Consider the following 27,023-nt stretch of genomic DNA (forward strand, 5'->3'; position numbering starts at 1 on the left):
GCCACAGCCACTGGCAGGGAGAGGAGGGCAGATGTGGAATGAAGAATGGACTCCAGGCTCTCGACTTCCAGGATCAGAGCTCAACCGAAGGGGGATGCGGGAAGAAGCGATCCTAGACGAAGTATTAGGAGACCCTCGGAATCTTCATCAGATCTACCTTGAATGATGCCCCATACATGCCCCACAGCGATCTCCACCAGCTGATCTTTCCACCCATCAATGCAGCAGCACAGGAATCCTCAGAGGCCGCTATTCCAGTTCCATCCACTAATCAGAGCGTCTAATTATAAGAGTATTCCATCAGAGAGCCACTCCGCCCCCCTTGAGCGCCACGAGGGCATGGCATGAGATGCAAAAAAACGAAAATTGGACAACTGGTTGGGGCTGGATGTTTGCCTCCAGCTCCAAAAAATCAAACAAAAACGTAGCATATATCAAGTGGCAGAAGTGGCAGGAGCATGTTGCAAGCACACAATATGTTGCCAGCTGTACAATGGGCCACTTAAGCGACAACAATAAAAAATTATTAGAATGCCGCAACGGCAGGAGAGGCACGAAGCACGAGGCAGGATACAGGAGAGGCAGCAGTGGCAGGAGCTTCAGCAGTAAAGGACTCTGCCTCCTTTCCTCCAGGCGACTGGGCGCACTTCATAAATCTACCGAAAGGCATATGAAATACGAGTGTATCCTGTGCTGCTGCTGCTTCTGCTGCTGCTGCTGAGTGCAGAGAGCCAATCATGTGGCATGCATCCCCAGGCAGGAAGCAAACGGTACACCGAGAAAAGCGACCGGCAAATAAAGGACTTTATCGAAAGCACCCGAAGACAATGGACCCTCGAGGTCCTCGCGATCGAAATACCGCCAATAGCCGCCCATTTGATTTCCCTTGGACGGGGGAAAGCCTTCCAAGCAGCGCTCTCTTGGGGGAAAATGGTATTTCTGGAGTGACTTTGGGAGCCATCGATGAATGTTTCGGGGTTAGAAGATTGAAAAAAGGGGTTCTTTCAGTGTATAATAGAAAGAGACTAAGAGAAAGACTTTCAACAACTTTTTCCACTTTCTGCACACACACACACACACAGACACAGGACACACGCACACGCATGGAATTTTTCATTTGATTTATTAACAAGCCATCGTTTATCATCGTGGGCAACAAAGGGTTAAGGGTCTGCAGAGGGAAGGCCTTCTTCGGGGTCCCGCCAGAGGCAGATCCAGAGGCAGATCCAGAGCCAGAGGCAGCGGCAAAGGCAGCTGCAACGCTTTTCGGAGTTGGATGTTGTTGGAGTCGTCCATTCCACAGCAATTGCCAATTTGTTGGATGCGAATGCCACTGCCACTGCCACAAGAGAGCAGAGCAGACCAGAGTGGGGGCAGCCAGGCACAAGCACCGAAAAAATATTGTATCTGTGAGGCGGCGGCGGCGGCACGGCACCAAAGATAAACAATCCGCCGCACGATAAACGGAGGCAGAAAGTCACGTAAAGTATGCGCCCAGAAATGCCGGAAAACAACAACAAAAACCGCGTAAAAAACACACACACACGGGAAAAGCGGATGGCATACCATTCCATTCCATTCCACCATTCCATGCCATGCCATTCCATTCCTCACCGATAATTTATGGGGTTTATGCTGCCATGCTGAGTCCACGAGGTCTATAAAAATTAAGATATTTCCCATAAACTTTTCATACGCAAAGAGAGCGCAAAAAATGCCCATAACTTATGTTCAAAATATTTGTGTGTGTGTTTCAAAATGCCCCTGCCACATGCCACACCGTTTTCCCTAATATGTACTTCAATGGACGTGGATTTCGGTGGAAAATCTGTGGCGTGTTGAAGCGTTAAGTTTCTCTTCTCCCATGTCTGTGTGTTGGAGTGTGTGTGGGCGTGTGTTCCCCCAAGAAAGAGAGAGAGAGAGAGAGAGAGAGAGGGAGAAGCAAACTAGTTGCACGATGGGAAAGGAGTCGCCGCCAGTGGCCGCTAGAATCTAGAGCTCTGCTCTACGTGGGTGCCGCCGGTTGCCGGTTGCCGGCTGCCCCTCCGACGGGGGTCCGGTCCGGTCTGGGGGCCAAAGATAAAATGTTGACCAATAAATTTTCTGACCATGAACGACAAGCACAGAGCAAAGGAGAGACAGAGATGGAAAGGGAGGGAGGGGAACAAAGAGAATGGGGGGACAATAATAAACAAGAATGATTAGGGGGAAAGGGGGAAAGGGGAAAGGCACAACAAATATGGAATGCTCTCTCTGTTGATTGCTTGGAAAAAGAGTCAAAACAACAAATAAATAATGCTGAATGGAATACCAGAAAGTTGTATTCAAAGATTCCATCGAAAGAAACTATGCGAGGGGGACCAGGAAAGAGGAGAACCTATGGGAATATCGTATATCATATCGTATTTAGAGGGATTTAAGCGGCACCTTCGGAACGAACGATATCATGTAGAGGGAGTACTTAATGGACAGCCTTTGCCCCTGGGACTCTTCCTATCTCTGTCTCGCTCTCGGAAAGGGTATCTCCGACAAATGTGGAAAAACTAGCGCGGCAAGCAACTGATGTCCGAAGTCCAGTCCAGCCAGCCCCATGTCCCCGCCGTCGCTGCTGCTGGACCAAGTTCCAAGACAAGTTAGGGGCCACGACGGCAGACGACAGACGACAGACGCCCGACGCCCGACGCTCGCCGACCGACGCCAGCGTAACGTGTGACGAACGAAGAACTAAGAAGGAAGGTAGGAAAAAGAGCGAGGCAAGCTTTGGGCTAGCCGAAGCATGACATACCCTTGCAGATCAATCACTCCCGTGGGAAGCGAACGATCGTTCATGTGTCGGGTGCAAATGGTGGATAAAGGTGGCACGAGAGAGGGAGATATGTATAGGAGGGAGGGCCCGAAACTTCCTCTTGACGAGCCTTGAACCATTGCGAAACTCGCCGAATAAAGAATACAAGAAGGAGAACGGTTTCCCCATACCCTCCTCCCCCCCACCTATAGACGGAAAAGAAGCCCACTTGCTCGTAGACGCACGTGTTCGGAGCTAGGGAAATGCCCTCGCCACAGGGATCGCTTCACTGCAGAAATTCCTGCCCAAGAAATCACTCTAATTACAGAAATCACTTCCACAGAATCCCACTGGCAGTCGAAAACAAAAGAATCGATGCCCTGGCTGCGGTGCGGTGTAGAGTCTGTGCTGCGTGTGGAAAATTACCTGCTGTCGTTACCGACGCCCGCCGCCCGCCGCCCGACGACCGTCGCCGGCCACTAATTGATAAGCTTCATATCTACAAAATGTATCTCCATATTTTCGTATTCGTATTCGTATCTTCGGAATTATTCAGAGCACATTTACAGCTACAGTTACAGTTACAGACTCAAATTTGGAGCACTCGTGTTAGGTAAGTAATTAACTATGTAAATTTCAAGGGGAAATAGAAGGGTGAAGGGTGAAGGGGGAAATTGGGCAAGCCTTTGCTGGCTGCTGCCTCTTCTTTTTACCTGTCGCATCTGTGACGCACGGACGCTGTCGACGCCGACGTCAACGTTGGCTTCGCTTACGCAGCAGCACAAACACAAACGTGTTGCGCGCACACACATGTACGGGGGCAGGCACACCACTACCACTGCAGATTCGCACAGCTGGTAAATGCAACGAATGTGAGGCCCAAAACAGAGGCGCAGAGAACACAATGCGAAAAATAAAGAGTTATGTCAATTTCCCTGCTTCCGCTGCTGCTGCCAAACACTGGAATTACGGTTGTTTCTTGTTGCTGCGGCTGCTGCTGCTTCTTCCACTTTCGATGCGGTTGTTTTTGTTTTTGTTGCTATTTGGCACGTGAATCGACAAGCGCATTTTTCGAATTCTTGCACACACTCATTCGCTTTTTGCATTTGTTTACGTCACCCACACACACGCGCAAACACACAAACGTTCTCGTGAATGAAAGGCGCGTAACATGCCAGCGAGAAACAAAAAAAAAAAACTTTGAGAAATTGGCAATCAATCGCCCACCGCCGCCGCCGCTTCCGCTGCCATGAACCGCACGGAAATAAACAAAATTTATTTATAAATTTTTAATCGCGTACAATTCTTGAGGAATATTGTAATGGTATTTCGAACATTGCGCGGTAATTGGGGTAATTTTGCAACAAAAAACCAGCAGCGTCGCAGGCAAAAATCGAAATTTCCACGCTCGTTGCCCCCTTGATCCGCGAGCTGACTCTTTGTTGATAAGGCTGGCCGATTAGCACATCTATCCGCCTACCGCCTAGCAGCGAATTGTTTTAGCAGCACGCTGTGTTTCGCGTTCGTTTATTGGAATTGTTGTTTACAACGACGCGCTGCGACCGCTCGGCTCAAAAAAATTGGAAGTTTTGATAACATTTGTGAACAGTGTGACCGCGCATTTATCGTTTCGTTCGAACTTAGCCCACTTAACCCCCTCTATTTAAACATTTGAACAGCTTGAGTGACAACGCGGAAAAGAACACTGTTTTTATATTCATCTATATTCATCATTGCTAAATAAGCAAATACCACGATATCTTTTACCTGCACACTGCTTAACTTTCTTCAAGTTTTTTAGTTTTCGTGGAGAGTATTTTAATACCCACTGGTCGACAATGGGTTAATCGTTCGCTGTCCTTGATAGGAATTCGTATTCCTTTATTTTGATATTCGGTTTAATATTACTAGCTAGATAGAACTCTCGGCACTGAGCACATAGCTTAAGCATATCAATAAATACATTTTCTATAAGATTGGCAAATTTTAAAGACTCTTTGCCGTTGATTGTGTCCAAAACACGGTTTAAACAAAAAAGACCAAAGCATAAAACGTAAGTGAGGATGAAATGAAACGTAAGGGAGCATGAAATGTTACGTAATTTGAACACTTGTTGCTTGTCAACCGGCGATATGGACTTTTGTACACCCTATTTTTTTGTAATTTGAATTAAAATTTTATTTTCCAAGCTGATTTGAAACATTAGTAATGATTTGTTATGAGACTGACATGTCTTAGATCTACTTATGCATATGATGCACAATTTTTCGTTGCATGTATGAGCTTCAGGTTCGGATGGAAGTTGGGTTCATGAACTGAAACGTTCTTTACAGTAAACAGTGAAAGAACTGGGTTCACCTCAGCCCATTAAACCCACAATTAAAAATCATTATTGAAATTAACATATTAATGCAATGAACGTTACGTAGTTTCATAAAGTAATAAATTGAAGCCAGGTAGCGAGCTGGTGGTTCATTGTTATGGGCACTGGAACTTGGAACTTGAATAATTCGTCAGTATATATTTTGAAAGTGAGACGGTATATTATGGTATATTTCTGATAGATTTATCGGTAAATCCGCGGTCCACACTGGTGGGGTGGGCGTAAAAATTATTTCATTCAGTAAAACATTATCGCATTAATTCATAAATAATTAATCAATTACGCCACGTAGCGGAGGGTGCAGCATGTCCGAGTTGAAGGCACCGTCACTGCAGTCGCTGCTGGAGTCGGATCGCGGCTCCACCGACAGCCTGCTGGCCGAATCTTTACAGCTCGACTTTGAGGACGTGAGTGTTTTTCCATTGAAAAGAGCAAAGAAAAATCGTTATTCACTTGAAAATTCATTAATGACACAAACAGCTGGACGATGCAGAGTTTGCCATTCCGCCCACCGACGTCCTGCCCACCCTGGAGGCGGTGCTCAGCGAATTTGAGGCCGATTCGGACGTTGCCTCAGAGCTGGGGGTGCCGGTGCCCCATGCCACTCCCACCCCCTCGATAGGGGAGGATAGCGCTCTACGTGGCGACGGCCGCAGCGGCGGAGGCTCCATCATGCGATACACCCTCCTCCATGGCATATCAGCCCAACTGTCGTCCGCGGGGGAGCGGGTGAACGCTGGAGCGGCCAGCGCCTGTGCCGTGGCCGCCTACATAGCCGTGGGCACCTCCCACGGCCACATCCTGAACTTCGATGTGACCCAGACGCTGCGGTGGGCCCACCAGGACAAGCACGGCCACGGAGCCGTCTCCAGCCTCGCATTCAACGCGGATTCCACGCGTCTACTGGCAGGCTATGCCCGCGGCTTGGTCGCCATGCTGGACACGCACACAGGGGATGTTCTGCGAGAGCTCTTCGATGTGATTACCCCAAATACTGGAGTCCTGCACGTAAAGTGGACATCGCGCTCATCCCTGGCGCTCTGCGCGGATGCGGGAGGATCTGTTTGGTCGCTGAGTTTCACCCGAAAGCTGGGGATCCGCGGCTGCAGCTCCCGGTGCCTCTTCTCTGGAGCGCGTGGTGAGGTCTGTGCCGTGGAGCCGCTCATCATGGACTCCCAGGGGCGGCATGACCTCGATCAGTATTGCATCGTGGCTTTGGCGACTCTCTCCAAGTACTTTATCGTCACAGTCCGACCGCGCCTTCGTGTGATCAAATATCATGTCCTGCAGGGGCCTCCCGACTGCCTGCCACTCCTCGCCTGGCACCTGGTGCTCATCCAAGCGGCGGACACCTCTCGCTCGGTGGATCCCGTCATCGTTGTGGGTCGCGGAAATCAGCTCTTCTTCCACCAGCTCTTCGTGTCGAATGGGCGGATCACGCTGCTCTACCTACGACACGTACAGCTCCACGGAAGCCTTCTCTCCGCCCATTGGCTCGGGCCCAAGTGCGTGGCATCGCTGGACACCTCGGAGATCCTGCATCTGGTGGATGTGCGCTCCAGCAAGGAGCTCGAGTGCATGGATATGGCCAATGCGGGACTCGTTTACGGCTCGGCGCAGTTCAAGGGACTGGCCACGGGGGGAAATGTCTCTCCTGCGTTCGCCCTGGCCGGGAGCAATGCCTGCTACAATTCCGTAGTGTCGCGCGGCACGCAGCTGTATGTCCTGGGCGCCCGTTCCCTGCACATCATTGGCGTGCGGACGTGGTCGGAGAGGATTAGCTACTTGGTGAAGCACCATCGATGGCAGGAGGCCTGCCAGTTGGCACTCGATGGCTACGTTGCCTCCGTGGATCGTCCCCGAAAGCGGGCCCAAGCCAAAGAGCGCATCATAATGCTGTTCAGGGAATACATAGCCAACTCGGCGCGGGCCCCCGACTATTGCCTGGGATCCATAGTCAATTGTTTGATCACCATCGGGGAACTGGAGCTCCTGTGGACACAGCTCTGGGAGAAGCTGCAGGGCAACAGCACGGAGCTCTTTCTGCAGCACATCTCGGAGCACATCGAAAAGGAGACCATTCACAGCATCAATCCGGTGATATCGCAGGCCCTGGTCGACTACTGGCTGGAGCGCTCCCCCGCGAAGCTGGAGAAGCTCATCCTAAAGCTGGACTGGATGTGCCTGGACCTCAATCAGGTGCTGAAGGCAGTGAAGCGGCACCGCTTGTACCGCGCACAGATCTACCTCAACACGCAGGCCCTCAATGACTACACGGCAGCGCTGACGGAGCTCCTGCCTCTGGTCACGTCCCAGGAGACGGATTTGGGGAACTGTCTGTTGGTCTACGTTTCCAGCTGCCTCGCTGGCAGGGGCTATCCCACCGGGGACATTCCCGTGGAGCAGGTGCATCAGGTGAAGAACGACGTCCTGAGGTGTCTTACCTCCCAGCATTCCAAAGCGGGTCACGAGGAAGAGGAGCCGCCGTATCCCTATCTGCGGGCACTCTTGAAGTTCGACACGCGGGAGACCCTAAATGTCATTTCGCTGGCCTTTCAGGAGCGGGAGTTCAGCAACGAGCTGGGCTTCTCCCACCGCAAGAGGATCATTTATTTGCTGCTGGAGATCATGACGCCCGAAAATGCCACAGTGAGAACAGCACAGAACAGCCTCTTGGAAGGATCTCCCTTTGTAATTCTTTTGTAATTCTCCCTCTTTTCTAGTGGGCGGAAATCGGCTGCCTTCTGAACTTCATTGCCCAACAAATCTCCATGCAATGCTTGCCGCGGGACAGGCATCTCTTGCAGCGCGTCCTCAGCCACCTGGCCCAGGAGCATATCGACAATGAGAGCAGTCGCCAGCACTCGGAGCGGGAGAGCGCCTGGCATGAGCTTCTGTCGAGCAACTGCCTGGCGGACATCAGCACCGACGAGGAGCAGCTGGCTCTGGCAGAGCGTGCCCGATGCTACTATGTGGTGGAGTATCTCCTGGAGAAGCTGCAGCGGTACGACAACATCCTCGATTGCTACATCCAGAATGAGTCCAGGCACGAGACCATGTTCGCGTATATGGAACGACATGTGTCTGTCCCAGAGAGATGCATTTATCCGCAATTGAAGCGACATCTTCGACAGCTGCTGGCGATCAATGCCAAGGAAACAACGCGTCTGCTAGCCCTGCACTACCCGGAGAGGGTTATGGAACTGCTGGAGAACCTCCTGAATGAGGAAGCTCTGCTTTTCTGCTTCTTAAAGTGCCTCAATGAGCGTCAGTGCGAGCTGGATGCCGAACAGATGGAGTTGCTCCTGGAACTCTTTTGCAAACTGGAAACACCCGCGGCCGTGAATGAATTTCTAGCCAACAACTCCGGCTATCGCCTGGAGCAAGCCATTGCCATTGCACAGCGCCATCGACTTAATAGAGCTGTGATCTACCTCTACGAGAAGCAGGAGAGCTATGCGAAAGCCTTTGAGCTCTCCATGGATCTGCTGAGGGATGCGGTCGGCGAGCAGGCGGTGGAGGAGGCGCGGCAGATCTGCGCTCTGCTCGCCCGATCCGTTGGAACGCTGCCCCCGCAGGAGCTGGAGCGCTGCTGGTTCTCGCTGTTGCAATACATTCTGCCCCACCAGCAGCTACAGGCCATCACGAAATCCATGCTGCACGAGGCCTCGCAGCACATCGATCTGCACAATCTCGTGCAGCTGATCATGAACACGCCCCACAACGTGAACAGCAGCTTTGGGGACATCAAGGATCTGCTGATGGGAATGCTGGACAGTTCGCGGCATCAAACGGAGGCACTTCGCACTGGCGCAGAGGTTCTGTGCCAGGACTTGCATATGGAGTTTGTGAAGCAGCAGCGCTTGGCACGGCGTGGCTTGTGGATAACCAGCACCAAATGCTGCATCTGCCGCCAGCGGCTGTCCAACCACACGCAGATCCTCGTGATGGGCGGCTGTGGTCACGCCTTGCACGAGGAATGCCTGGAGGAGTGCCCCCAAGTGCCAGTGGAAGAGTGTCCGCGTTGCTTTGCGCAGATTCCAGTAGGAGACAATGGACAAAAGAGCAGCTGCCTGCGGCTGCCACGAACCAATCGCCGGCTGTTTTCCCCATCTTCGGCCATGGAGATGGGTGCTCTGCAGCTGAAGGCCCCGCCCAGACGTTTCTGTTAGCACTACTATATATTCTGTATATTCCACGTCCGTACCCATGCCCTCTATTTATTTATTGTTTTTCAATATTATTCCCATATTTCGATGTGTACGTAAATAAATTTGCATGATAAACGGAGGCTTTTCCGGGAATACTCCGCGTTAGCGCGGGTCGCATTCCACTACACTTCGCTCGAGGAATAAATATATATGCATTTATATAATTTCTTTGATATTTCTGTAAGAATATATACATATGTAACTCATGAATTGTTTGTTCGGAACGTAGTTCAACATCTTGAGCCGCGACTTTTAGAGTACCCCTATTGTCACTGTCGATACAGCTTGTGACTAAGGCTGCCAGCCAGCAAAAGCTTAACATTTAACCATATAAGCCTCATACGGACCCGTCTCCACAACATCGACCAAGGTAGCTTACGAAGCAACCCTACAGCCCCTCAAAGCAGGCCGTGGACTAAGCAGAAGCGAAAGAAATATATACATAACCTTTAAAGCAGTCTATCATCTGCGTTCGGTATCGTCGGTTAATAACATTCTATGCGTAGATTGTGGTGATCGGTAATAAGAATTAAAATTACCAAGAGCTGTAATCGATGAAGCTCCCAAAAACATAGATATAACAACAATTATTGCGGAATTGATTTAAACAAATTAAAGAAGCTATTGTACTATTGTAAACTATATACAGTGGGTAACTTTAATATTCGGCATTTTTTGTGCCATTTGGGGATATTTGGAGTTGCCACATAATGCGATCTCCCAAAAATGCCGAATATTAAAGTAACGCAAATTTTGAGCTTTTTTTTGTTTTATTATGTTTTCTCTATTCATTTAAAATAAAATCATTATTATATATACCTCTCTGAAAAGGTAAAACTTCAAGCTTTATTCCCTCATTAAATTTTTTTTATTTTTTTGTAGTTGCATTACATTTTATTCGCGTTTGAAGTTGAAAAAAAAAAATGCCGAATATTAAAGTTACCCACTGTATGTAAATTGGCTTGGCTACAATGTATCGATAGGTCGCTATAAGAGCCAATCGTTGTATTCAAGCGCTGCCAACTTCACCTGCGAGAGACAAGACAAGCTGTGCGCGTAAATTGTTTAAGAAAACGAAATAAAGTAAGTTTAAGTAACACAAAGAGTACAAATATTGACATCCTCTATTTCACGCCCAGAAAACAGGAAATGAGCACCCAGAAAACAACTGCCGACGGCTTCGACGCCTTCATTGCGGACATGGCCAGTCTCCATATGAACTCGGACGTAGAGTTCCTGGTGGAGGGTCAGCGCTTGCCGGGCCACCGCCAAGTTCTGGCGTCGCGCAGCGAGTACTTTCGCGCCCTTCTCTGTGGCAGCATGGTTGAGTCGAGGCAACGAACAGTTCGGCTTAAGGTGCCGCTTGAGCCTTTCAAGGTAATCCTCGAGTACCTTCACACGGGCAAGCTACCGCTTTCCTCACTAGACGTGGATATGTTAATCGATGTGCTCGATTTGGCACATTTTTACTGCTTGGTCTCCGTTGAGACCCTTATAACCGGATACCTCCAGCAGAAGATGTCCGTCAGCCACGTGTGCGCGATCCTAGATGCGGCCAAGCACTGCAATCGGGAGCAGAGCATCGAAGAATGCCACAAGTTCATGGAACAAAATGCATACGACGTACTCAAACATGACTCCTGAGGAGTCCGCTCCGTTTTACGGACAACCCGAATGAGCTAGTCATCCAGCTGTTCGCGGTTTTTCTAATTAACCAGATATATATTTGGAGCTACAGCTGCAGCCATTCAGAAATCCGCGTGGAGGTCTCATGCGACCAGACTCACTGGGATCATGTGAAAACGGTCAGCACAAGTCGCGCCGTCTGCCATATATTTGTAATGGGCTTTGCGAAGCGTCCCGTTCGGTACATTCGGATTAAAAGTTGTACAGGGTTGGATCTCAGTGTGATGGCCATGTTGGTCAGAGTTCCCTGAGTGAAGGTCACTTCTGACAGCTCTTCAAATATAGTTTCCAATGATTAAAGAACAACAATTTGGGCACCAGCTAATTGGTGTATATGCTGATACGAATAAAATCCACTTAATTCAAAGCTGTTCTCACTTTCCTGCGGCATCTGTGTCTGGTCACTTCCTGGTAGCGACATTTTTTGTTCCCTTTTATCTCCTCCCTCCAATCAGCGATCGCTCCATGTTGTGACTGTGGTTGTTGTCCTTTGTGACGTCTCTTACATTTAGTTTTTGCTGCGAGCCGCGACAAGGGCCGTACTTTTCATAAGAGATGCGTCAAACATAGAGAGAAAGCGAGGAACCATGGCATTCGAACATTAGAACATAACTAGCTCTAGTGCAAATTGTGCATTCTGCAATGGTTGTGTCTCTCTCTCTCTCTCTCTCTCTCTCTTACGCTTCACACAACACCAAGCGTTTTATCTCGCTCACTTCCGACAGGGGGCACACATTGCACGATGAAGAGAGAGAGAGAGAGAGAGAGAGGTAGAGAGCAGCATAAAACTAATATAACTCCCTAAACTCCTCCAGTTCCGGATATAGAAAACGGAATCCCTGTAGAACACATGCTACAAACAAATGAACAAAACCTGATGCTGCGCTCTCACCAATTCGATAAGAAATCAACTCTCCCACCTCGCTCTTGCTCTCTCTTTTTACCAACGTGCCTCGATTAATACGTTGCGAATGCTATGTGATCCTCAGGGAAATATATCCTTAAAGGTAAATATTTATAGACTATACATATATGCATATAATACAATATCAAATTATATTCCACATTGCACTCCGATTGTGGAAAGGATTTTGGGATTTTCTCCTCTGAAAATTCCCATTTAATCACATTTCTCATAGAGTTCCTCAACTTATTTGAGGATTCAGGGAGCTATCCACAGGAAAGGTGCTATTATAATGCTGTATAAACTCCGTGCACTGTTCTGCTGTTTAAAAAGGAAACATATTCAATGATGCATCTTCAAAATTGGACATAGTTTCCTCCACTTACCTTTGGGAAAAGCAAGGGTCTCGTATAATTTTAGATTTCTCATCTGAAAGAACCTGAAAACACTGTGAAATATCAAATCATCGTTGGTTTTATGGGCAGCCTCCAGGAATTTGCGAGCAGGGACTTTATCAAGGCCCAAAGAATTCTTGGCCAAACGCAGGGCATCAATCACTTTGCCTTGCCCCAACATCACCTCAATGATGATCTGCAATGAAGGAACACATTTTACAGAATCCAGTCATCAAGGAAGATAGTGGCTTACCTCATGTGCCTGAATCTTCCCCAGCATATCGATGGCCACCTGTGATATGGCCGTATCCACATCCGAATGGGAGAGCAGAAAGCAAGCCACCGCCTTTGATTCCAGCACCATGGAATAGCTAACGAGACGACGCAGTGTATCGAAGCTATGATTGTGGATCAGCTCGCTGATGATCATCTTCGAGAGCTCCTCCTGGGCGGCAATGTTGAATTTATTCAACGATTGGAGGTACAGCATCAAAATAGTTTCGGTGTAGGGCCTCCTGGCTATCCTCTGGAATATCTGCACCATATCCAACTGCTCTATGAGGACAATGGGGGGAGAGGTGTGCTTCACCGTTGATGTCTTTACATTCGAGGGCTGTGCCGTTTGATTCGCCAGCTCCAACTGCACCCAGGAGCTGAAGAAAGACAAGGGTTAGAAGGGTTTCCCAAACTTTCGGAAGAACTTTGACATACGCATAGATCTTGTTAATCCTGCTGAAAATGGTCTCTAGGACGGGCAGCAACGTGCCCTTGTATTGATCATCCACCAGCTGTCCGAGGACCTTCAGCAGAACCTGCTTGCCACTGCTTCGCTGCAGCAGGAACTCTGTGAGACGTATGCGATCGGAGATCAGATTACAAATCGGATCAATGCACAGATTCAGGTACCACATGCATCCCAGCTTTGCGTCGATCACAATGTTCGGCTGGAACAGCACCCAATGTGTGGAATCTGTAAGGCAATTTTGGCATCAGATTATATAGAAAACGGCCCTCGAATCTACCTACACAGCTCGCATTGGAGGATTTGTCCATCGGGCGATAGAGAGGGCAGCTTCAAGCCAAAGGGTTTGATGGAACGACCCGTTGTAATGGGGGCATGGTATGTGATATCCTGAATGACCTCTCCGGTAAGGGATATGTCGAAGAGCAGCGATGTCCCAGTGGCCTGATGATGCACCACAATCAGATTGTCTACCGTATTGATGGCAAAGCGTCCTACGAGACTGAGGCGCAGAACATGGCACTTTCGGGGAGCCAACCCTGGACCGTTTAGCAGATGAACTTCCACTTCCATCATGCCCGAGCTGCAGTTCGACTGGAGTATGAGAACCGCCAGGACGCCATACACTTGTCCGAGAGTGACTTTGCTTTCCTGAACCTCGCGACTGGGACTGGCTACTGATAGAAATGGCATTAAAGAAGACTTGTAAATAGAGTAGAGCCGAGGATCACTCACAATCCACCTTTGGGAGCTTGGTGATGACCTTCTGCTTGACCAGCACGGGCACCAGGCTGTTGCCCTCGGTGGTGCAGAGCAGGGCGACATTGGCATCGCAGCACCACGCGAACCACTTGATGCTGATGCTCAGGGACTTGACAGAACGCACTTGACGCTTCTCCGGCAGTACAGTGTAGACTTCTACGCCAGTGTTGGATATCAGGGCCACCTCCCTGTTGTGGATCCACACGAAGCCATGGATCATCGTCTTCACCTGATGCGTGATGATGTCCTGCAGCATAGGCTGCTCCCCCTGGAAGCAGACGAACTCCACTGCATTCTCTTTCCGCTGCACAGCCAATATTTGATTATCCGGCGAGAATTTAATCGAACGAATGGCTCCACCTCTATCGTTCATGCAAAAGGATATAACCGTGTCCTCGTTGGGGACAGGGCCCTTTACCACGACGCCTGTGGCACCACCCGAACGTACAGCAAAGATCTGCAAGACAGATAGTGACTTTAATATTCCTTTCAAGTGTTTGTGGCCGTTCTTGCCTGCTTGTTGGAGTCATCGAAGAAGACATTCGTTAGCTGGCTGACGGCATCGAAGCGTATGGGATTCCGCGACAGCTCAATATAATGGATTCCATTCGAGTTTTCCATCGTTTTTGAAAGAAAAAACAAAATATAAACCTTGTTTTCACCCGCCCACCATTAGAGGTGAGTTTTAGTAGTCACCGTGAGTCACAGTATTGTCAGTGGTCACATTTACATGAAGATCGCCTCATTTTATTTTCACATGTACGTGTGAAAATTGCATAGCTACATATAATAGTTTTCCTATATCCAGTGGATGGTGAGAAAATCCTTAAGAATAATTTGACGCAACAATTGAACTATTTTCAATTTGAATCTTTTCAATGTTTTATAGTCACAGTGGCTATGCTGTCAAGTATGCTCATCTCTGTCCACTTTGCCTATCGACAATCAGCTGGGGCGAACAGCTGATCTGATTGCAGTGTTGTGAAGGATAAAACATATACAAACAAGATTACAAATTAGAGAAATTATTGAAGTCAGAGTTTCTTGATGTTTATAAGGAAAACCCCTCGAGATGGACGATCAGGTCAAGTGCCGCATCTGTTCCTGCCGCATTGAGTGCAAGGAGGAGGCATACAACTTGCTGCAACTGCCCGAAGTGGCCGCAATGTTCACCGCCTGCACAGATTTGGTAGTGGACCCCCAGGAGGAGGACTTCTTGCCAAGCGAGCTGTGCAGCGGCTGCTACGAGGAGCTGGAGAAGTACCACTCGTTCCGTAAACTCTGCATAGAGGCCGACAATAAATGGCGCTTGCTGAAGGAAAACACACTGGTGGAATTGGAGTTTAAACTTATGGAATCAGAGGACGGGTTCGACGATGTGGACGACATGCCGCTCAGCACATTGGAAACGAAAAGCCCTGGGCCCCCCCTTGAAGCCACCGAGGTGGTGCTGGTCGATGGCAAATTCCAAGAGAAAAAACCATGCCAAAGAATAAAAAGAGGAAATAAGGAAAAGGTAGAGAAAAAGGCAGGGAAACGGACGAAGACAAATCCAAAAGAGGTGAGTGGGAATCCATTAAATAATCTCTGATTTACATGCAAGAATTCCCCGATCGTGTAGGTTCCGCCAACGGAAGAGCCGGGTGCGAGCTACAAGTGCGACGCCTGCTCGAAAGAGTTTGTCGATGATAGTCGCCTGCAGGCGCATATGCGAGAGCACGATGGCCACCTGCTCTTTCCCTGCACAGAGCCTGGGTGTGACAAGAGCTTCAGTCGGCTGCAGGACCTTAATGTACACCTGCGGGAGCATGAGGGCACGGGCACGTGGTACACCTGCAACCAGGAGGGCTGCAGCAAGAGCTACCGCCACAAGGGCACTCTGGTGATGCACAAACGCCAGAGCCATGGCATCGGACCGAAGCTCAAGTTGCACGTGTGTGAGTTCTGCGGCAGGGTCTTGAACAGCCTGGCTGCCCTCAACCACCATCGGTTCACGCACAAGGACAAGCTGGTGAAGCCGTATGCCTGCGAGGAGCCGGGCTGCTCTGTACGCTTCCTCAGCGAGGAGAAGCTCAAGGTGCACATGATGCGGCACAGGGGCATCAAGAACTTCACGTGTCCCCACTGCGGCGCCAAGAAAACAACAAAGAATGAGCTGAAGCTGCACATCAACTATCACACGCTGGAGCGCACCTGGCCCTGTCCGCACTGCTCCAAGGTGTGCAACAGCTCCACCAGCAGGAAAATGCACATTCGCACGAACCACGAGAAGACCAAGAGCTATGCCTGCAGCATCTGTGACAAGAGATTCACCAAGCCGGACACGCGGAAGTACCACGAGCTGACGCACACGGGGGAGCGGAACTACGGGTGCGCAGTGTGTGGCAAGCGGTTCGTCCAGCCTGCGGCCCTGCGCACCCATCGAAAGATCCATGAGCGGGATCAGGCAAAGGCTCCTGTTGTTAAGGTTGTGGAATCCTAATTGAGAGGCAGATCCCAGGAGTTATAGTATTTGAATTCTTTCAGGCCATAGGTTAGATCATTGACAAACTATACTTTTTGATAAATTTTTTGTTTTTTTAGCCACGTTAAATATTAGTTTGCGGTCTCTACTTGGATTTAAACTGTTTTTTATGTCTGGTGCTCGAAACGTTTGGGAATATATTAGTTTTCTGGTGGATGTAGACGTGTGTAACACCCAGAAGGAAGTGTTTCCAGCCCCATAAAGTGTATACATATATTCTTGATCAGCATCAGTAGCCGAGTCGATATTGGCATGTCTGTCCGTCTTGAATGAAGCCTTGATTTCAGATCTTGCATCCAGACTCCTGTGATATCACACTGTTACCTTACTCATTCTCTCCCTCTCTCTCTCTATCTCTTGCTCTCTCTTCATCGTGCAATGTGCGCCCCCTGTCGGAAGAGAGCGAGATAAAAAGGTGGCTGTTGTTGTGGGAAGCGTGAGAGAGAGAGAGAGAGAGAGACAACCATTGCAGAATGATAAATTTCGATGTGCATTCCTAGTAGCTGATTTATGTATTTTTTTTTTCCTGCGCGAATTTTTATATTAACCTAAATAGTAGTATATTCCTTTCCTTTCAATGACAGATTCATCGAGTTGGCTTTATAACTGTGAGACTACATAGAAACAACGAGACTAAGAAAATAATTATATGTACTCTTTTTAAGGACTTACAAGGGTATATGCTGATCATAGCGCCGTTATTCGAAACAAAACGCTTAAATTCGCAAGGTATGTTATGAAAACAAGGAAAGGGAATCCCCTCAAATCTATACTTTAATCATCACACATACAGATAACATATACATACTGCACCACGCTTTTACTGACTTCTCACTTCTTGTTTTCTGAGATCCAAAGCCGCGGACTAAGCAGAAGCGAAAAAAATATATACATACATATGTACATAACCCTTAAAGCAATCTCTCATCTTCGTTCGGTATCGTTGGTTTATAACATTCTACCACTGTTTTATGCGTAGATTGTGGTGATCGGTAATAAGAATTAAAATTACCAAAAACATAGATATAACAACAATTATTGCGGAATTTAAAAAAATTAAAGAAGCTATTGATATACATATGTAAATTGGCTTGGCTACAATCACTAACCATACAGTATATAGATGTGCCAGTTCATACAACGAAAGCGTCACACACTGGCTAGCGCGTTCAGTACCCCAGAGTGACGTCATCATGAGAGAGAGAGAGCGCAGAGAGAACATCTTTGCATGTGTTAGTACACACGCAATATGTTTCGACAAAAATATGTGATTGTATGCTTTTTCAGATTTTTTAAACTCTCTCAGGTCTGGTTCTGTTTTGCCACCAGCATGTTTTAGTGTATGGGTGCACATGCATTCTCACGTACTTTGCGTGTGTGTGTTTAGTATTGCTGGCCGCTAGAACTGAAATTTGAGTTTGGTTCTTGTTTTGGGTCTTTTGATGGACTGACCTACCGCCACAAAATAAATGAAGAATGGGCAGGGGGTGGGGGTATGGTACACTAGGGCGCGGGAAATGAAATAAAAGCTGTTATTTGTTTGATTTATACCACAAAATATATATATTTATACCCCTCATGAGCTGCAGCCATTCAGAAATCCGCGTGGAGGTCTCATGCGACCAGACTCACTGGGATCATGTGAAAACGGTCAGCACAAGTCGCGCCGTCTGCCATATATTTGTAATTGGCTTTGCGAAGCGTCCCGTTCGGTACATTCGGATTAAAAGTTGTACAGGGTTGGATTTCAGTGTGATGGCCATGTTGGTCAGAGTTCCCTGAGTGAAGGTCACTTCTGACAGCTCTTCAAATATAGTTTCCAATGATTAAAGAACAACAATTTGGGCACCAGCTAATTGGTGTATATGCTGATACGAATAAAATCCACTTAATTCAAAGCTGTTCTCACTTTCCTGTTTTTTATACCCAATGCTCGAGGTGTTGGGGATATATTAGTTTGTTGGTGGTTGTATGCAACACCCAGAAGGATGCGTTTCCGACCCTATAAAGTATATAAATTCTTCATCAGCATTAATAGCCGAGTCGATAAATCTGCGCTACCACTTCTATGCGCTACTCATTCCTTGTCTCTTTATCTCTCACACTCTTAATCGTGCAATGTGCGCCCCCTTACGGAAGGGAGCGAGGTAAAAAGGTTGGTGTTGTTCTGGGAAGCGTGAGAGAGAGAGAGACACAGACATTGCGGAATAAAAAAAAGCGGAACAATACAAACAGATCAAATATATTAAAATTCGAAGAAAGTAGGTCATTGGGTGGAAAGCGCATAAGCTAAGTTCAAGAATTAACTAGCGGTCATGGTTTCCCTCTGTCTCTCCATGCTTTTCCCATCTATCATGAAATTGCGAGCAAAATTGAGAGAGATCGCGTAGGGATAACATCCCCCAGCTTTCAAGAACAAACAGCGTCCCTTGTGACGGGTCAAAACTTTCGCGCTCTTTGATTTGAAACGTCGCCAAATCCCTGAAGCACTGCAGATTTGATTCACGTTTTGCAACACTTGTGAGATATATCGATTACGTTTCGATATGTGTGGTTTTGATCGGGTTGAGTATACAATTAAAGAAAAGGTTGCCTTTTAACGAATGGCTAAATCTTCCATATAGCTGATATTCGACGGAATATCAAAAACGAGGAATATGTAAAATAGAACTTGAATTGGTCAGTATATTTACGGTATATTTTGAAAATGAGGCGGTATGTTTCGGTATATTTCTGAGGGTCGGACGGTATATTTTATCGATAAATCCGCGGTCGCACTGGTCTATGGGAAAAATCCTTGTAAATGGATAAACTGGACAAATGCCGTGTCTGCTGCTACAGAGTAAAACGGGAGGACGAGGCATACAACTTGTTGGAAATCCCCAAAGCGTCAGCAATGTTCACCGCTTGCACAAATTTGATGGTGGACCCTCGGCAGGATTTTCTTCTGCCGAGTGTACTGTGCTGTGGATGCTACGAGGAGCTGGAAAAGTTCTACGCATTCCGAACTCTCTGCATAGAGACGGACACTAAATGGCGCGCACTAAAAGAAGACACGGCAAGGGAGATACACGTTGAGGACACCGAGGATGAGGATGACATCATTGAATCCATTCAGCTAAGTCCTGAAACGCCCATGGAACCCATACAGCTATGCCCTGTCGCACCGATGGAATCCATACATCCAAGTCCTATCCTCATTGAATCCATACAGGTAATTTCTGTTTCATCCATTGAACCCGCACCAGGGAAAAGTCCTGTTCCAGCCAAGAAATCCACACAACTGGAGCTGGTGGAGTGCACAGATGCCGAAAAGAGTCCTCAAAGTTCAAGGAAGGACAAGGAACAAAATGCAAAGAATCCAACTCCACAAAAGGTGAGTGGAAGACCACAAGCGAGGACCAATTTACGGATATTACACGATCTTTTAGGTTCCTTTAAAGCTTCGAGAGATTCTCTACCGTTCCACTGGCGATATCGAGCGCACGGATCCACATGCAGTAGAGGTTATTGGACAAACCTCCAATCTGGATTTCCTCAGCCGTTTCACGTGCAACATCTGCTCAAAGGAATTTGCCACCGAAAGACGCTGCCAGATCCACAAGCAGCAGCATGATGGGCATTTGCTCTTTCCCTGCACAGAGCCTGGGTGTGCGGAGAGCTTCAATAGACGGGAGCAGCGCACGGAGCACATGAAGACACATACGGTTCATTGGTTCTCCTGCGAGCAGGAGGGATGCAACAAGAAATACCGCCACAGGGGCACGCTGGTGGCGCACCAGCGAAAAGCCCACGATATAGGCTCCAAGTCCAAGTCGCACGTTTGCGAGTTCTGCGGCAAGGTCTTTCACACTCCGGCCACGCTCAACCACCATCGGTACACACACAAGGACAAGATTCAAATGCCGTTTGCCTGCGAGGAGTCGGGCTGCTCCTTGCGCTTCCGGAAACGGCACCACCTACAGGACCACACGATGCGACACAAGGGAATCAAGAACTACGCGTGTCCCCACTGCGGCGATAAGAAGATAACCCTGAACGAGCTCAAAGTCCACATCAATCACCACACCCTGGAGCGCACTTGGTCCTGCCCGCACTGCTCGAAGGTGTGCAACAGCTCGACCAATCTGGGAGCGCACGTTCGAGCGGTCCATGAGGCTGTCAGGAAATATCCCTGCGGCTTTTGCAACATGACCTTCGTGAGGTCCCACACGAGGCGATATCACGAGATGACCCACACGGGCGAGAGGAACTACAAGTGCAAGCAGTGTGGCAAGGGTTTCACCCAGCCCGCCACTCTGCGCGTTCACCGAAAGATCCACGAGAGATCCAGGCCGCGACCGCCAACGCCTGTGGTCTGTGTGGTCCCTGTGGTCTCAGTGGTGCCTGTGGTTTCGGTAGTGCCCATGGGCATATCCGTACTGGGTGGAGAATTGCTTTAAAGTCAACTTTCTGTGGAATTTAGTAGGAATAAGTAGGAGCACTAGTCATCCATTGAATGGTTTAAATTCGTGGAAAATACTGATACTACGAATTTAAAATATGGTATATGCTGTAATTGTTATCCCGTACTTCTGAAATGAGCTACATCCAACACATAGGTTAATCCTTAGGCAAAATATTAGAACATATATGAGACCCAACACTCTACCGCCTTTTCTCTCTGGCACACCTTTGCCCTCGAACTCCATTAGTGTCATAAAAACAACTCTATTTTTTATTTGGGATTCAGAATGTAAATAGCATTAATATGTTTAATTATATTTTCAACTAAAAAAAAAAAAAGGACAGGAAATGCGTGTGTTTTATTTTGTTTTTAAATTAGAGGAGAGCTACTATTCGTAAAAACTAAAATACAATACGTCGCGACCTCTGCTAAAGGTGAGTCTCTGATTCGTGATCTGTGTGTATATCGGTATATAGATAGCTATATAGTATATTGAATATTGTGGTAAATGATATGATGTGTGTGCCACTGTGCTGCAGCTGCTGCTGCTGCCACATTTCCCCCACGACTGCGTAAATATTGTGAAATCTGTTGCATTAAAATCGTTGTAAATATGTTTCTTTATAGATAGATAGGTAGATAGATATATCTGCATCTGCATCTGGATCTGTATCTGCTTTTTGCTGTGAGCTAAATGGTTGTATTTCTTGCTGTAAATATGTTGTGTGTGTGTGTATATAAATATTGTTGTGTTCGTATTTGTATTCGTATATGGTATATATCGTTTATATATATGTATATGTTTTTGGGGGGAAATACGGTTTGCTTCTGTCTTCTATTTTCGCTTCATCGTTCGTCCTTAAGGCTATTGAAAAAATGTTGACATTTTTAGAAAATGCTTTAAAGTACATATAGAACATAAGAATATAGCATATTATAGGCTAAATATCACCCACGATTAAATCGTTGCTTATAGACTATATAAACACTAGATATATAATACATTCTTGCCTTGTATATTCATATAAATATATCCCCTATATCATATCATATCATATCATATCATATCATATCATATATAAACCAAAAGACACAAGTCGTCGTCTCCTAAGCACTAAGTGGTAAATGGTAAATGGTAGATGATAGATGGTATCGTATCCATAGATAAATCTTATATAAATCGTTTATACTCTTACAAGCTATGGGGTGTGTATAACGGTATTCCTATATGCTATTAACATTTTTAAGCTCGCTGAACAATTTCACATTCATTTCCTTCACTCCTTCACATCCTCCAATCTCTTCTCTCTCTTCTTTTAGACATAATCCGAGGGCACTGTACTGGTGCTCGTCTCGTTGATGGCCGCCAATCGTGGCGCTCGGCGCTGTGTCATGGCCGCTGCCACCGCCGCCGCTGCTACCGCATCTCCTGGCATCAATCCCGTGGTGGCAATGCCACCTCCTCCGCCCGCATTCGCCCCACCGCCATGGTGATCCCAATTTGGCAGCGGCTGTGACATCACGTTCAGTCCAACGATTTCGTAGGCCCCCTGATTGCTGCCACTTGGCCCGCCACCGCCGCCGGGCATGGCCGTCACCGACAGATCCGAGTAGTAGGCACTGCTCGGTGCCGATGAGACGACCATGGGAATGTCCTGTTCGTGTCCCTGGAAATTGTACTTCTGTGGGAGGATAGCAGAGATATTTCGGTATTAGTTTTGGGCGATTTTGCTGAGCATAGATGGGAACTGAGAAAATTATGAAACAGTCTCGTACGGGGGGAGGTGAACATATCAATGATTCGGAATAACCGTTTCGACATTCGGGGGTACAATTTTCTGCTCAGTTTTCCGTCCGATTCAGGACAACCGTTTCACGAGAAATTGTTTCGGGCAATTGTTTTCGATTGAACCGATCTCGAGGGTTTCTTCAGTATATCCGTCTCAAGTCTGTGTCTGCTCAAACGATTCTCTTGGTCTTCTATATCTTCGGTAATCGATAGTTAGGTCTACTTTTCAATACTGACCTCACCACACTGACTGTAGGCGGTATTCTGGTACGAGGGATTTGCGGAGCGCACCGACTCCCGGTCGAGCTCCGCGTAGAGGGCCTCGCTGACGCCCACCGGACTGTAGGCATCATCCATGTGGGTATAGTGGTTCTCCGCCGGGGATGTGGATGGCGGCCCGATCTGGTCGGGGCCAGCGGAAGAGCGTCGACTGCCGCCGAGCCAGGTCCAAACGCCAGAGTTGCTTGTGGGCCGCCGGATGCTGTCCGCCGAGTGCTTTATGGAGATGGGCGATCGATTCTGGCCGCCATTCCTGTTGTTGCGACACCACCAGGGCTGCGGGCGGCCACCTGTGGAAAGGATTGGGAGGGATGGATGGAGTGCAATGAGTCGACGGCTTGGAATCCGAACGCAGCGGCAGCACAACAAAATCTATCTGACATTTTCGGTTTATAATCGGGCGATAAATCAAACATTCACCACACACCACACACTGCTGCTGAGGGAAAAAAACGCAAACAAAAGACAGCAAACAAACAGATAGACAAACCAACAAACAAACAAAGCGTAAATTAAATGCCTGTCAACTGGCATTGGGAATCGGCATCGGCATCGGCATCGGCTTCGGCTGCGGCATTGGGAATCGGAATCGAGGTGGCAAAATGTTGCAGTTGCAGTTGCAGTTGCAGTTGCACCACCAGTTGGCCGAAAATGCCAAATGTTTCTCCTTCCTGCTGCTGCTGCTGTTGCTGCTGTTGCTGCTGCTATCAACACATGTGATCTTAAGGCCTGGGAGTTTAATGGAGCTCCTGCTTCGCCAGCCCCCATCTCCCCCGAAAGATGTGACTCAGAGGATAACCATAGAAAAGCACTCAAATATATGGTTTGCCACTCATTAAACTCATAATTTATAGACATCTCTCGCATAATTGGTAGCCATAAAACGCTCTCTCTCTCTCCCTCTCTCTCTCTCTCTCTCGCTCTTTCTCTTTGGGGAAGACCTGTTCTCAACATCCGCTTTGGGGCTCGGGTTTACTCATTTGCCTAGCAGTTTGCGCAAAATCTATATAAATGTTGCTGTATATTATATTTTATATATATTTCTATATTTTTAAGTCGCCTTTCACTCTCATTAACTCTGGAAAATGATGGAGCCACTCGAGAGCCACTCGCGAGAGCCACTTGCGAAAGCCACTTGGGCCGATTCAACTAATTAGCCTGGTGCATACGCAACGGCAGCAGCAGCAGCAACAGAATGGATGGACAGACGGACACAGCTTCCCAAGTTATGTACATGCATAATGCAGGCAGAGAGGCCCCAGTGCCAGTTGCGACTCCAAGTCGAAGTCGGAGTCGGAGTCGGAGTCGAAGTCTGTTTTATGCTTATGATTTACGTACTCCGCTAAGCGAATGTCCAGCTCTGGCTCTGGCTCTGGCTATGACTCTGTGGCTTTAGCTGTGGCGATTATTACCCCCAAACTGCAAAAAGTTATCGTATGTAGGTGCTCATATACATGCATTTTGTGCATGTCACCAATGCCACAAAACAGCACACACACGTTACCCTCTCCAGCTCCCCCGCTCTCCCCCCGTTCCCCGAGTCACCCAACTCCAAGTGCAACTCCGATTTAATGGCTGTTTTTGCGCTGTGTTAACGATGTTGCCGCAGCTACTGGCTGCATGGCTATTGCGAGTCGAGGCGAGTCGATTCGAGTCGAGTCGAGAGCTGTGCTTTAGAGGTAACTGCATTGCACTTTTGGTTTTTTCCGATTTTTTCCACCTTTTTTTTTTTGGGTTTCCCAATGCTGTGGCACAGTGGTAGAAAAAGGGTAGAACCCCCGGGGGAGCTTCAGGAAATTATAGGAAATATTTTGGGATATTGGGGATTCGTATTCCAAAACAATCTCGGCTAAGCGAGTGATGCAGCAGCGCCCATCGGCTGCTCCCTAAAAGCCGCTTTATCGAAAGAGTTTCCATAGCATTTACGACCGCTTCGGTGCCACTGTGCCGGCTGCTGCTGTTCTGTGGCACAGCTACCGCTTGTCTCTTATCTGTGGCTGCTTATCGCGGGGCAGCACCAGCGGCAGCAGCCGCCAAAAACCAGCAAACGGCAAATTGTTGTTAACAAAATATTTCACAGTCAAAGAAAAATACAGCAACAGGAAAAAAAAGGAGAAAAAACAAAGAGAATTTCCAAATAAAAATAAAATATTAACGAGCATTTTTGTGATTTGGAATTTAATTTGTGTGTGTTTGATGGGGGGAAAATGGGGGGTTTTCTGTGGGGGTTTCCTTTGGCAAGTTTCGCTTGGGGTTCCATGGCAAATGGCAAATATGACATGTGTAATGAAGTCTTAATAGTTGGATATTTTGGCCAGAGATAATGCCAATCGCTGTGCAGCGGAGCAGCCGGTGTCATGCCCGTTTAATGGCCAACAAATGTCACATGGCATTCGGTGTTTTTTGTCGGTTTTGCTGCCCGATTATCGTGCATTCTTTTTTGAATGCATAATTAAAACGAATCAATGTTACGCATACGCCACCGACACCGACACCGACACTTCGTTGGCTGCTGTTCAGAAAGATAATTGCAATTACAAGGAATTTCCAATGGGGAAATACAGACAGACAGACCGACAGGCAGCAGAATGTGGCAATTGTTGAGAGAAGATTGCTGCTTAAATATGGAAATTAGTCGAGGGGGGAGGGGGCTTTTGTAATAGGTTTTCCGAAAGGTTTGTCCATAGTCTCTATAGAAAATGTGTGCCACAGTTGAATGAACAGCTTGAACAGTTTTCTCCACGGACAAAAAGGAGAAAGAGACACAACAACAACAGCAACAGAGATCTGTGGCAACTGTGGCAACGACTGTGGCGCTTGTCTCTCAACTCCGCCGACATTCAACATTCAACATTCAACATTCGGAGACATAATCACGCGCTTTAAAAGCCTGCTGACAGCTTAACGATTTGTGGCGATTGTTTTGTTGTCTCTCTGGCTTTTGTCTCCAGTTGTTTTTCCCTGCCACATGCAGTCCGTGCGTACCACCGAAAACGAAATGCCACTTTTGCCAAAATAAAATCCAAACAGCGAAACATTCGACGGGGGGACAACTAATTGGCTGCTGTGACATTAAATGCCGTCAACAATTTGTCCTGCATGTCGATTGTCAGTCCTCCCCAAACAAAAAACAAAAAAACAAAAAACCGAAACAGAAACAAACAAAAAACCAGAGAGACGACGAATGCGACAGTGAAATTGGCGCCAAAAAGCTCCACAGAGAGGGAGAGATTAAGAGAGAGAGAGAGAGCGAGGGGTGCAACGGGAGAAAGAGTGGGGAGAGGTGGTCTCTTGTGGCCTTTGGGGCTTGGGTTGGGTCCAGGTATCGTTTGTCAATAATTCGCCTACTGCCGAGAGCCACAGAGCCGCAGAGCCGCAGCTACAGAATCCCGCGATTCGAGCAACTAAATCAAAAACAAAAACAAAAACAAATACAACAACAAAAAAGTGCTTTTCCTGCACGATTTTCAAACGTGTTTGACGACCATGACAATTGTTTTGGGTTTTTGCCTTAATTTGTCTACAAATTTTCTCTTCCTTTTCTTGGTTTCAATTTCAGCTGCCGCAGGAGGAGACAGCAACAGCAGCAGCATCTTAGATTTGTGGCACGAACGTGAAGTTCATGCATTGTCGTCAAAAAATTTGTCTTCATTTTCTTGAACAAATTAAAATGTTTTTGCCACTTGTCTGAGGGAACAGAATGAAGGATTTCCTTGAATCGCATGCAACGCCAGAATTATGCAATTAAAAATGGAAATGGAAATTCCGAGTAAAAGGCCGGGAGGGAAAAAAGCGACCCTTCCTTCCCTTCAAGGCCCCTCCCTCGATGCTTGCTGGTTGCTAATTAATCAGGCATGGCAAAAAGGCCAACAGAGTGATGATCATCAGGGAAGTCACGAAAGGGCAGCCAGCAGCAGCAGCAAAAAAGATACATAATGAAAGGGCAATAAGTTCGATGACAGCGACGATCATTCACTAAGGAAAAACGATGGGAGAAGGGATGGGGCTGTTGCTTGAAGAACCATTAATTGGTGAAAGAAGGCCACAAGACTTTTACGAATTATTCCACTTCAATTCAGTGCAATTCCCTCGCTGAAGCCTCGCATTAAATGTATA

The 27,023-nt window shown here is 47.5% G+C and overlaps 7 protein-coding genes across 12 annotated transcripts in view; 4 read left to right on the forward strand and 3 right to left on the reverse strand.

Annotated features, from left to right (window-relative positions):
* The window catches only part of LOC108151723 (bifunctional heparan sulfate N-deacetylase/N-sulfotransferase), a 65,095-nt gene extending 60,708 nt beyond the window's left edge, over window positions 1-4,387 (reverse strand). The window contains exon 1 of the mRNA XM_017280499.2: window positions 3,499-4,387. The gene's annotated coding sequence lies outside the window, so the exon portion shown is untranslated. The remainder of the gene's footprint in view (window positions 1-3,498) is intronic.
* Window positions 4,388-5,348: 961 nt separating this feature from the next.
* LOC108152008 (vacuolar protein sorting-associated protein 8 homolog) lies at window positions 5,349-9,543 on the forward strand. Its single transcript, XM_017280984.2, has 3 exons — window positions 5,349-5,575; window positions 5,649-7,817; window positions 7,892-9,543. The coding sequence occupies exons 1-3, from the start codon at window positions 5,474-5,476 to the stop codon at window positions 9,338-9,340; spliced, it is 3,720 nt and encodes a 1,239-aa protein (XP_017136473.1). The 5' UTR covers window positions 5,349-5,473; the 3' UTR covers window positions 9,341-9,543.
* Window positions 9,544-10,332: 789 nt separating this feature from the next.
* Window positions 10,333-11,444, forward strand: LOC108152012 (BTB/POZ domain-containing protein 9-like). The gene is made up of 2 exons (XM_017280989.2): window positions 10,333-10,462; window positions 10,519-11,444. Exon 2 carries the CDS (start codon window positions 10,529-10,531, stop codon window positions 11,021-11,023), a length of 495 nt encoding a protein of 164 aa, XP_017136478.1. The 5' UTR covers window positions 10,333-10,462; window positions 10,519-10,528; the 3' UTR covers window positions 11,024-11,444.
* Window positions 11,445-12,037: 593 nt separating this feature from the next.
* Window positions 12,038-14,561, reverse strand: LOC108152009 (regulator of MON1-CCZ1 complex). 3 transcript variants are annotated; one of them, XM_017280987.2, is made up of 7 exons: window positions 14,382-14,561; window positions 13,842-14,325; window positions 13,391-13,783; window positions 13,076-13,334; window positions 12,618-13,017; window positions 12,356-12,560; window positions 12,038-12,287 (listed from the first exon to the last, which is right to left on the reverse strand). In XM_017280987.2, exons 1-7 carry the CDS (start codon window positions 14,487-14,489, stop codon window positions 12,211-12,213), a joined length of 1,926 nt encoding a protein of 641 aa, XP_017136476.1. In that variant the 5' UTR covers window positions 14,490-14,561; the 3' UTR covers window positions 12,038-12,210. The 3 variants fall into 3 exon arrangements, with proteins under 3 accessions (XP_017136476.1, XP_017136474.1, XP_017136475.1); XM_017280985.2 differs by having other exon boundaries at window positions 12,038-12,290; window positions 14,382-14,560; XM_017280986.2 differs by having other exon boundaries at window positions 12,038-12,290; window positions 13,391-13,780; window positions 14,382-14,559.
* Window positions 14,562-14,838: 277 nt separating this feature from the next.
* Window positions 14,839-17,121, forward strand: LOC108152011 (zinc finger protein 595). 3 transcript variants are annotated; one of them, XR_004471516.1, is made up of 3 exons: window positions 14,839-15,429; window positions 15,490-16,401; window positions 16,952-17,121. XR_004471516.1 is itself a non-coding variant. In XM_017280988.2 (2 exons), the coding sequence occupies exons 1-2, from the start codon at window positions 14,941-14,943 to the stop codon at window positions 16,348-16,350; spliced, it is 1,350 nt and encodes a 449-aa protein (XP_017136477.1). In that variant the 5' UTR covers window positions 14,839-14,940; the 3' UTR covers window positions 16,351-17,121. The 3 variants fall into 3 exon arrangements, 1 of the variants encoding a protein (XP_017136477.1); XR_001774779.2 differs by having other exon boundaries at window positions 16,977-17,121; XM_017280988.2 differs by having other exon boundaries at window positions 15,490-17,121.
* Window positions 17,122-19,151: 2,030 nt separating this feature from the next.
* On the forward strand, window positions 19,152-21,141 carry LOC108152168 (zinc finger protein 675-like). Of its 2 annotated transcripts, none has more exons than XM_017281290.2 (2): window positions 19,152-19,768; window positions 19,836-21,141. In XM_017281290.2, exons 1-2 carry the CDS (start codon window positions 19,196-19,198, stop codon window positions 20,832-20,834), a joined length of 1,572 nt encoding a protein of 523 aa, XP_017136779.1. In that variant the 5' UTR covers window positions 19,152-19,195; the 3' UTR covers window positions 20,835-21,141. The 2 variants fall into 2 exon arrangements, with proteins under 2 accessions (XP_017136779.1, XP_017136778.1); XM_017281289.2 differs by having other exon boundaries at window positions 19,824-21,140.
* Window positions 21,142-21,178: 37 nt separating this feature from the next.
* Window positions 21,179-27,023, reverse strand: part of LOC108152169 — a 70,634-nt gene continuing 64,789 nt past the window's right edge. Inside the window, exons 6-7 of the mRNA XM_033386703.1 lie at window positions 22,866-23,197; window positions 21,179-22,521 (exon numbers count right to left, since the gene is read on the reverse strand). Of these exons, the coding sequence (XP_033242594.1) occupies window positions 22,156-22,521; window positions 22,866-23,197 (698 nt within the window). The 3' untranslated portion in view covers window positions 21,179-22,155. The remainder of the gene's footprint in view (window positions 22,522-22,865; window positions 23,198-27,023) is intronic.

This window comes from Drosophila miranda, chromosome XR, assembly GCF_003369915.1.
Source record: "Drosophila miranda strain MSH22 chromosome XR, D.miranda_PacBio2.1, whole genome shotgun sequence".
NCBI classification, from domain to species: Eukaryota; Metazoa; Arthropoda; class Insecta; order Diptera; family Drosophilidae; genus Drosophila; species Drosophila miranda.